The sequence below is a fragment of the Triticum aestivum genome, chromosome 3A (genome assembly GCF_018294505.1).
Source record: "Triticum aestivum cultivar Chinese Spring chromosome 3A, IWGSC CS RefSeq v2.1, whole genome shotgun sequence".
In the NCBI taxonomy this organism is placed as follows: Eukaryota; Viridiplantae; Streptophyta; class Magnoliopsida; order Poales; family Poaceae; genus Triticum; species Triticum aestivum.
The window spans coordinates 653505064-653516195 of NC_057800.1; the positions used below are offsets into that span (position 1 = coordinate 653505064).

Below are 11132 nucleotides of genomic sequence, written 5' to 3' on the forward strand. Positions count from 1 at the left end.
ATTGTAAACCGTATACCGTAGAGAGGTAGGTAGATTGCGTGTGTTGTAATCTAGGTGGTTAGGTTGTTAGGGTTTATCCTTATCTCTTGTATAGTTTTTTTAAGGATCAATCCACAACCTAACTGCCGCATGATGTAATCTGCATTGCCTATATAACACGTACGCGCGTCCCTGCTCAAGCGCATACGCTTCCACGCAATCTTTCAGGCAGAAACCAAATTCGATCTTTGGAGGAGTACAACACACAGAAACAGAGCAGAGGTAGTAATTCACACTTGCAGTTACAGTTTGAGATTTTCGGAGTACTGTTTCATAGCTCTCCCGTAGGCTGGCCTTTGGGGAGAGGGTTCCGCACCAGCTTTCTTTCTGGCAAATGTACGTGTACGTACCAAGTCAAGAAACAAATCAACAAGGCAGACACCCACGATCTGCGTAGCATAATAGCTCTACTAACTAATTAAGCAGCGCACTTATGCTGCTGTCACTCCATGCAAGCTCTCTCTGCAACGGCGGCGGCTACACCTGCGCGGCGACCTTGTCGACAACGGCCGGCTCGTCGACGACGGCGGTGTCGTCGTCGACCTTGATCTTTGCCTCGCCCATCTCCACTGCAGCTGCCGCCTTCTTGGCGTCCTCCACCTCGTCGGCGTCGTCGGCGTCCTCCCCCTTGCCGGCGCCGGCGGCGGGGCCCTTGTTCTTCCGGTAGATGGCGTAGAGGATGAGCTGCATCAGGCCCAGGAAGCTCCCGCACCCGTTGGGGATCTGCATGCATGCGCGCGCGTAAAAACATTACTTGTCAGCTTGTTTTAACTTTTGAATGAACTAGGAGTACATGTTGTACTCCAGCAATGCGCCGCATGTCTCGCTGGGCGTTGCATGTGGTGGGCACTATCCCAATCCATCCGCTCAAAGGACTAGGAGCATTCAATGGCTACAGCTAGCACTGCAGCGCACACCGGCCGTGCGCGATACGGGTGGATCATGGATCAGATCGATCATCAGAGCCGAACGACATGTCGATGGGATCTTGGGTTGCCAGGGGAGGAGAAGAGAAGGACGTACGTAGATGAAGGGGTCGAGGCCGAGCAGGCCGTAGATGAACCAGGAGGTGCCGCAGAGGAACACGGACAGGGACAGCAGGAACGGCATGTACTCCACGCTCTTGGTCTTGATCACCAACCTCTGCGCACACACGCGCACACGCATGGGTCATGACCGAGTACATGGATGAAAACTAGAGGTAAATCAATTACAATTAGTCTGTGTGTCTGCGTGCGTGGGTGCGTACCATGATGGAGAGCGGCGAGGCGTACATGCAGATGGAGAAGACGGTGGCGGCGAGGCCGCAGAAGACGGTGCGGGCCTTGCCGTGCAGCGCCAGCAGCGACACCAGCACCACCGTGGCGAAGATGGCGGTGACCACGCTGAGCAGGCCCAGCATCCGGACCTTGGCCCTGCGCTCCGCGAAGATGAGGAAGATGACCACGTAGATGGCCTCGATCACCGACCCCGCGCCGTTGATCGTCGTCACCAGGATGTTGTTCGGGGACACGAACGGCAGCCCGTACCTTCATCCACCCAACCATCAGTTAAACCATCAGTTGATTTTCCCCTCGGTTAATTTGCTTATTGATTGGTTAGTCCTGACAGGATGAACTAATAACTTGTCCAAAAAAAATGTTTTCCATCTAGGTGGAAATTAGAAGCACATGAACGTGAGGACACGTCACTGCCCGGCTGGCAACGCCGACAGGCCAGGGTGGCCGTGCACGAACCGTGCAGCACAAATTTATCGTTCCCGGGGCCGTAGTACTGCCGCGGCGCTGGCAGGTGGGTCCAGGACCAGCTTTCCATCTACCGGGGAAACCGGGCACAGGCTAGTCTACGCTAGGAGCCAACTCACGCCTGATCCCATCAGCTGCAGTGTTTCTTCTGCACGGAAAACTACCCACACGCCAAGTTAAAAATTTCACTGTTCGCTCACATGTTCCAATGTATCCCAAGAGCACAGCAGATCCAACAGATCCTTGCAACTTGCAAGCATGGGGATTTTCACTGTAAAACTGAGCTGCTTTGTGAACTGTAATAATAGTACATGGAGATGGCATGTAAGGAGGATCAGTCGTGCATGCCAAGGCCGTGTGTTGCTGCTATACTTTTTAGAGAAAGTCCGGCGTGTCTATCTATCCTGCTACTAGTGGTAGTACAAGAGTGCAAGAGACTGTGTCTGAAGCATGCGGGAGTTGGGGAGCGGTTGGTTACCATGCGGATAGGAGGCAGTTGAGCAGCGTCATGTTGTATGGCACGCCGGAGAAGTCCTCCGTCGACTTCCTCTTGATGATCCTCCAGAAGGTGATGCTGCGGCAACACAGCACGCGGGATTTCTCACCGGTCAGAGCAAAACAAAAGAATAATCAAGCACGGCGAGAAGGCAGGAAAATGTAGCTCAGAGCTTCAGAAAAGATAATGGTAACAGCAATGGAGTGCGGCATGGGATCTAGCCAGTCTGTCTCTAGATGGTGCTCCAACTTTGTGCGAGCACCAACGAAACTGCAAGGTTTGTATACTGACTGATGGTTTACCATCAGAACTATAATTTGAGAAAGAAATGGTGCGTGGAGAGGAAGGCTCCAAGAACAGAGCGCTATCAGTCACAGGTTCTTGGGTCTTCCATCGTTGTGCTCGCATCACAAGAGCTCGGCCAAAGAAAACAGATGAAATCAAGGAGGCGATGCGCCAGGGGAGCACTTACACCGGCGACAGGAAGAGGAACAGAGCGATAACATTGCCTGGCGGATGAAAAAACAGCCGTCAGACTCAGACCAATCCACACAAAAGAAGACGAAGAAAAGAACGCCAAACAGAGGGAAGAAGAAGATCGGCCATGGCGCTCGCTCACCTGAGACCCCGAAGAAGAACCTCGCGATATGCTCCATCTCGGCGCGTCTGCCCCAAGAACACGGTGGGGGGAGAGGGGGAGGTGAGGTCTATCTATCCTTCTCGGCCGAGCGAGAGGAGAGGGGAGGAGTGTAGAGGACAGAGGACAGAGGAGCACTCGGGCACTCAGCTGCACCGAGTAGCTCTCAGCTCCCAACGGCTCGGTAATCAGCACCGCGCTAGGCAACACGGGAGCTGCGTTACGAATGCGGCGTGTCTTTCTCGGCGTCTGCGGTGATGTACTGATGTGTGTGTGGCTGGACCGAGGAGGTGCGGGAGACGATATATAGGGAGCAGGAGAGAGGTGAGCAGGATGCAGAGAGAGGGCCTGCTTATTCATTTCGAGCTTATCTACTCCTGTGTGACGAAAGAATGTTCGGTGGGAAAACACAAATACGCTCCGGCAGTGATAATTCAGCAACACTGCCACGCACTCTGTCAAAAATGTTCCTATATTACACAGGGAGTGCATAGTACGAGTACATCATTAATCCATCGGTACAAGGCACTGTCATTTCCTTAAAAAAAGTAACTGTTCAATAATAAGTGTCGTGATTTTAATTCGGGGAGTAGTGTGTAGTAGGACCACGAAATAAAATCGCATGTAAATAGCCCGATGGCTATCATATGGTTGCTGCCGCGAATTTCTCCATAAATCTCTTCAAACGGCTCCAAAATCAGCAACAACCTCTAGAACTCATCTATCCCAGCGGAAAAATTACCGCGATTGCCCACTATGGTGGCGACTATAGCTGCTGGGAAATCGTTTCTCCCACGATTTTAATCTTTGTGTAGGGCACTATACTTTATGATACCGAGTCGAAAGTAAATTTTTCCAGCATCATTTTTTTATTAATCTCAAGCAGTTGCATTTCTCATGCATTTTTAAGAATAGGTCATCCTGTCGATTTCTGTGTGTGTGATGCGCTATATCGAGGCATCTCGATGGTCTTCATCGGCGGCGGCACGTGGACTACATTTTGGCCGAACAATTGTCTTGGATGTGGAGTTATCCGCAACCGCCTCCTCGCGTTGTTCTCTCATGCTTGAGACCCTCGGTAACCATGTATGCCATGATTCTCTGTGGCCTTCGGCACCCCTCCCCCCTCCATCCCTCACACACATCGGGGAGAATTAGCTACCCACACTATCCAACAAGCTCGTCGAGGTGCGCTGACGAACTTCACGGATACCGGACCGACGGCCTGCACGAGCATCAAAGGCAGGCTTGATACGTCTCCAACGTATCTATAATTTTTGATTGCTCCATGCTATATTATCTACTGTTTTGAATGTTTATGGGCTTTATTATACACTTTTATATCATTTTTGGGACTAACCTATTAACCCAGAGCCCAGTGCCAGTTTCTGTTTTTACCCTTTTTAGGGTTTCGAAGAAAAGGAAAATCAAACGGAGTCCAATTGACCTGAAACTTCACGGAACTCATTTTTGGAAGGAAAGATGCCCAGAAGACTTGGAGTGCACGTCGGGGGATCTGCAAGGAGGTCACGAGGCAGGAGGGCGCGCCCATCCCCCCTAGGCGCGCCCTCCACCCTCGTGAGCCCCTCATGGGCCCCCTGACGTACTTCTTCCGCCTATATATCTCCATATACCCTAAAACATCCGTGAGCACAATAGATCGGGAGTTCCGCCGCCAGAAGCCTCCGTAGCCACCGAAAATCAATCTAGACCCGTTCCGGCACCCTGCCGGAGGGGGCAATCCTTCCCCGGTGGCCATCTTCATCATCCCGGTGCTCTCCATGACGAGGAGGGAGTAGTTCTCCCTCGGGGCTGAGGGTATGTACCAGTAGCTATGTGTTTGATCTCCCTCTCTCTCGTGTTCTTGATTTGGCATGATCTTGATGTATCGCGAGATTTGCTATTATAGTTGGATCCTATGATGTTTTCTCCCCCCCCCCCCCTCTACTCTCTTGTAATGAATTGAGTTTCCCCTTTGAAGTTATCTTATCGGATTGAGTCTTTAAAGATTTGAGAACACTTGATGTATGTCTTGCCGTGGATATCTGTGGTGATAATGAGATATCACGTGATTCACTTGATGTATGTTTTGGTGATCAACTTGCGGGTTCCGCCCATGAACCTATGCATAGGGGTTGGCACACGTTTTCATCGTGATTCTCCGGTAGGAACTTTGGGGCACTCTTTGAGGTCCTTTGTGTTGGTTGAATAGATGAATCTGAGATTGTGTGATGCATATCGTATAATCAACCCACGGATACTTGAGGTGACATTGGAGTATCTAGGTGACATTAGGGTTTTGGTTGACGTGTGTCTTAAGGTGTTATTCTAGTACGAACTCTAAGGCTGTTTGTGACACTTATAGGAATAGCCCAACGGATTGATTGGAAAGAATAACTTTGAGGTGGTTTCGTACCCTACCATAATCTCTTCATTCGTTCTCCGCTATTAGTGACTTTGGAGTGACTCTTTGTTGCATGTTGAGGGATAGTTATGTGATCCAATTATGATATTATTGTTGAGAGGACTTACACTGGTGAAATTATGAACCCTAGGCCTTATTTCCAAGCATTGCAATACCGTTTACATTAGTTACCTAGCTGTTTTTATATTTTCAGATTACAAAAACTATTATCTACTATCTATATTGCACTTGTATTATCATCTCTTCGCCGAACTAGTGCACCTATACAATTTACCATTGTATTGGGTGTGTTGGGGACACAAGAAACTCTTTGTTATTTGGTTGCAGGGTTGCTTGAGAGAGACCATCTTCATCCTACGCCTTCCATGGATTGATAAACCTTAGGTCATCCACTTGAAGGAAATTTGCTACTGTCCTACAAACCTCTGCACTTGGAGGCCCAACAACGTCTACAAGAAGAAGGTTGTGTAGTAGACATCAAGGCTCGACACCTCCTCCCGATATTGAAAGCAAAGTGAAGAGAAGGTTGTGAGCGTTATCAGTTACTCAGTTACTGCTTCGATGCCTCGTTCGTGGACTTTGTCTGTAGACCCCCCCCCCCCCCCCCGCGCCCCCACCCCGACAGAGTCAAATCTGGCAGATATCGGGTAGGGGGGTCCTGTGTCCTGCTTGTGTTGTTGTATTGATTTGAGGTGCAGTACAAAGTATAGATGATCTACCACGAGATCGTTCTTTGTCGTTCACGAGCTTTGCCCCCCAATTTATATCAGCTCCAGGGGGTCTAGGGTTACAACCTAGTCCATTACGTATGCTACCTCTTGAGCTTGTGTTGGTTTTCCCCGAAGAGGAAGGGATGATGCAGCAAAGTAGCGTAAGTATTTCCCTCAGTTTTTGAGAACCAAGGTATCAATCGAGTAGGAGACCACGCTCAAGTCCCTCGTACCTGCACAAAACGATAGCTACTCGCAACCAACGCGATTAGGGGTTGTCAATCCCTTCACGGTCACTTACGAGAGTGAGATCTGATAGATATAATATTTTTGGTATTTTTGGTATAAAGATGCAAAGTAAAAAAGTAAAGGCAAAGTAAAAAAGCAAAGCAAGATTAAAGTGATGGAGATTGATATGATGAGAATAGACCTGGGGGCCATAGGCTTCACTAGTGGCTTCTCTCGAGAGCATAAGTATTCTACGGTGGGTGAACAAATTACTGTTGAGCAATTGATAGAATTGAGCATAGTTATGAGAATATCTAGGCATGATCATGTATATAGGCATCACGTCCGTGACAAGTAGACCGAAACGATTCTGCATCTACTACTATTACTCCACTCATCAACCGCTATCCAGCATGCATCTAGAGTATTAAGTTAAAAACAGAGTAACGCCTTAAGCAAGATGACATGATGTAGAGAGATAAATTCATGCAATATGAAATAAACCCCATCTTGTTATCCTCAATGGCAACGATGCAATACATGCCTTGTTGCCCCTTCTGCCACTGCGAAAGGACACCACAAGATTGAACCCAAAGCTAAGCACTTCTCCCATGGCAAGAACTACCAATCTAGTTGGCCAAACCAAATGGATAATTCGAAGAGACTTGCAAAGATAACCAATCATACATAAAAGAATTCAGAAAAGATTCAAATATTATTCATAGATAGACTTGACCATAAACCCACAATTCATCGGTCTCAACAAACACACCGCAAAAAGAAGATTACATCGAATAGATCTCCACAAGAGAGGGGGAGAACTTTGTATTGAGATCCAAAAAGAGAGAAGAAGCCATCTAGCTACTAACTATGGATCCGAAGGTCTGAGGTAAATTACTCACACTTCATCGGAGAGGCTATGATGATGTAGAAGCCCTCCGTGATGACGGCCCTCTCCGGCGGAGCTCCGGAACAGGCCCCAAGATGGGATCTCGTGGATACAGAAAGTTACGGCGGTGGAATTAGGTTTTTGGCTCCTCTTCTGTTTGTTTGGGGGTACGTATGTATATATATAGGAGAAAGAAGTACGTCGGTGGAGCATCGAGGGGCCCACGAGGCAGGGGGCGCGCCCTAGGGGGGGCACCCTCGTGACCGGCTCTCTGATGCCTTGGCGTAGGGTCCAAGTCTCTTGGATCACGTTCGGTGAGAAAATCACGTTCCCGAAGGTTTCATTCCGTTTGGACTCCGTTTGATATTCCGTTTCTTCGAGACACTGAAATAGGCAAAAAAACAGCAATTCTGGGCTGGGCCTCCGGTTAATAGGTTAGTCCCAAAAAAAATATAAAAGTGTAAAATAAAGCTCAATATAATCCAAAACAATAGATAATATAGCATGAAGCAATCAAAAATTATAAATACGTTGAAGACGTATCAACGTACAAGGTAAACGTGTTGTAGATGATCTCTAAATGTCATGGAGTATACCTCAAGTCTTCGGGAGCCTTCCTATTATACGCCATGAGTCACCTTGACGTGGCCCACTGGTGAACCGACATGGGACGGGGGGGGGGGGGGGGGTCCTCGGCCCGGCCTACTTGGCCGGGAGACGGCGTGTTGAGTGACCCCAATCCGGGACACTGTCACCCCCTCCCCCTCTCCCCCGCACGTTGCTGGGAGAGTGAAGTTCTTCAGACAATTGCTCATTCTGTCTCATGTTTATTTGAGATTGACGCTACAGAAGATAGAAATCCTCAATGCTGCAGAGGATGGCTGCCCCATCAGCGTCACCTCGAAGGAAACGACGATGCATATCATCTTCCATTGCCTTATCGTCGCGAGATTTTGGGACGTTGTTCATGGTCGGCACCCGGTCGATGCTCACATGAGGCTGCTCCACTCCTGCCCAACCTTTTGTGAGGATCCCTCTGAAAAACGGCATCGGCATTTTTTCTCTTGTGATGCTCGGGTCTTTGGAAGCACCGGATTAGTGACGGATCTAGCAGAGGATTGTAGGAGGGGGGGGGGGGTTGCACCTTAGCCTGAGACTCTACAAAAATTCGTTTAACGATTATGCCATAGCTGAGAAGGGGGCACCCTCCCAATTTGCCATTGCTTATTCAAATGTGTTGCAGGAGCACTTCGGTGTGGAAAGCTCATCTTCCCATCTCCAACAGGCGCCATGCTTATCGTTGAGTCGGTTGCATGTGCAATAGAAACGTGATGGAGAGTAGTCGGCTGCCATCCCTTCTTATATGTGTTCTTTGTGCTGTAAAACTCATCTATTTTTAGGGGCCAAGGAAAACCATATATTAAGCATCACAAGTAGGGCTGCAAACGAGTTGTGTTTGAGCGAGTTGGAGTTGGCTCAGCTTAACTCATATTAAAATTCGAGCGAGCTCAAACTGAGTGAAGCTCAAGGCCGAGTTGTGAAAAATAACACGTGCTCAGCTTGTAACGATCTCGAATCGATTTTGAGCTAGTTTCGAGCTAAATGAGATGGTAATAACTATAAATCTATGCCGATTATTCCAACTGATAAGAGCACTAGAAATATATTATTCCAATCAGGCCGATGGTAATATAAATTTGTTCAAAGTAGTTCGACTTATTCTCTCACAACCATAAGTCTAGTATCAAAATAAACATATACTCGCTCTGTAAAAAATACATTAGTGATCTAAACGCTCTTCTATTTTTTTACAGAGGGAGTACGTGGGAAAATAAATTATTGGCCAAAGACCATAATAAGACCTAAATCTTCTCTGCACTTGATTAATCTTCCATGTTTGCTAGTAAATAAAATGGAAAAAATCATAGATAACATAGATGGTAGATAAATTATCTTGTTTTCATTTACTATATGGCATGATTACTTAACATAATGATATTATGTCGAGCTATCGAGCTAAAATCGAGTGAGCTAATATTGCCTTAAGATCGGCTCGTTTCTCGGTCGGGCTACATAAAGTGTTCAAACTCATCTTGTTTATTTTTGAGTCGATCTCGAGTCGAGCTAAAAACCGAGTTGATCTCAAGCGCCTCACGAGCCTCGACTTTTCTTGCAGCCCTAATCACAAGCCCTTACAAGCATGTTACAGAAAAAAAATGAAATTACATCCGAATCCTTAGGGGTGACAAGATCTTCCTCCTTCCGCATCCACCGACGACGTGCGCCCGTGAGCAAAGCTCGATGCCGCCTTCGGGCCTCCGCCTCGGTGAAGCAAGCATGTTAAGTATATAAGTTTGTAGAAGCAAAGATCCGGAAGTCGTTGATATAGACCATAGGGGGGCTCGCTTTGAATTGAAAGTTCAGAAGGTGAAACCTCTCCCCACGTGACCATTCAAAAGAAATTAAAAGTAAGAAAATGAGCTAGGGTTTCTGCCTCCCGTCGGCGACGCCGGCGATCTCCCACGTTTTCAGTGGCCTTAGGGCCATGGGTGCGCGGTGGATCCCTGTCCTTGCCGGCGGGAGGGCTCCGTTTTCAGGTGCTTCTTCAAGTTTTATTAGGGTTTGTGTCCTGCTCAAGAAAACGAGACGACGACGGCTTCTTGAAGATGGAATAAGGTTCTCCCTGCCAGTCCCCCATCCCAATGGTGTGTCTAGTATCGTCGGAGGGCCTGTGGAGGTGTGTCTCCGGCAGATCTCGCGAGATCTGGTCGGTGTTCATCTTTGTTCATGTGTCTTCAGGTTGGATCCTTCCGATCTAAAATTCTCTTCATCGGCGGCGGTTGCTGTTTTGTGGCGTTGGTCCTATGTAACCTTAGCACGACGACTTCCCAACTGTCTACTACAACAAGTTGTGCCCGGCTCCGGCAAGGGAGGGGCGATGACAGCGGCACGCCTTCAGCTCGCTTCAGTGTTTATAGTCGTCGCTAGATGGTTTAGGAATCTGGATGTAATTTTTATTATTTCTGATGTTCATTGTACTGCCATGATTGTAGATGAATAGATCGACAGTTTTCTATAAAAAAAAAGGAAGAAGTTAAAAGTGGAGAGAGTTTTGGTTGGTTAGGGTAAACAGAACTATGCTTGATTTGGAGTTGGAGAGAAGTTTTCTCCCAGGATCAAATCATTTGTGGCGACCGGTTGCATTTTCATGCCTGCCCCATCTTTCCTTTACGTGTCCCGCTTGGTACGCAACAGGAAAGCCGCCAGTCTCGGAACAGCAACAAAACACATGCGTGCGCCGGAGCATGCCCGGCCAACGCAACGGCGAAGCTCGCGTGACCCCGTCCTCGTTGGATTCCCGCGTGGCCCCGGGCGAGAAAGTGAGCCACTGCGGTAGAGCTCTGGTGCACGCACCACTCTGTCAGTGAGACACGAACCAAAAAACACCTACTCCGATCCAAAGTAAACAAACAAAACTTTTTACTTGGCAAATGGGCGCTAATCGTGGCCGTAGTTTTCTGCGCACGTACGTACGGTTTCTTGCGTGCAGCGTCGGGCGCTCTCCTCCCGTTCATGTACCCATGCTTGATGCTTGGTACAAATATGTGGATGTGTCGGTCGACCGACGGTGCCATGGCAACAAAAGTGCGTGCCGCACGGTCGCTGGTCTAACGTCTGTCAGTTGTCACCGTTGATCCATGCACGGGACGGGAGAAACAACACGCACGCGTGCGTGTTGCTTCTGTTCTCATCCGGTCCGGTCACGCGGGAAACCAGGAGCCCCGAAAGTAAAGATTAGCATTTGTTGGGGATCGTCGGTAGCTTTTGAACCTTGGCCGGACGGACGGAGACGGGCGAAACCGAGAGAGGGCCATGCCTGGACGCCAATGCATGTGACCATGTGAGACCAGTCAATGTGCAGGCTAGCTACTCTAGGTACGTAAAAATGGCAGCAGTGTGCTG

The 11132-nt window shown here is 48.5% G+C and overlaps 1 protein-coding gene across 2 annotated transcripts; it reads right to left on the reverse strand.

Moving 5' to 3' along the window:
- Positions 1-247: 247 nt before the first annotated feature.
- On the reverse strand, positions 248-3208 carry LOC123062955 (bidirectional sugar transporter SWEET1a). Of its 2 annotated transcripts, XM_044486658.1 has the most exons (6): positions 2900-3208; positions 2753-2789; positions 2263-2358; positions 1289-1568; positions 1063-1182; positions 248-762 (listed from the first exon to the last, which is right to left on the reverse strand). In XM_044486658.1, exons 1-6 carry the CDS (start codon positions 2934-2936, stop codon positions 517-519), a joined length of 816 nt encoding a protein of 271 aa, XP_044342593.1. In that variant the 5' UTR covers positions 2937-3208; the 3' UTR covers positions 248-516. The 2 variants fall into 2 exon arrangements, with proteins under 2 accessions (XP_044342593.1, XP_044342594.1); XM_044486659.1 differs by lacking the exon at positions 2753-2789.
- Between the last annotated feature and the right edge of the window lie 7924 nt (positions 3209-11132).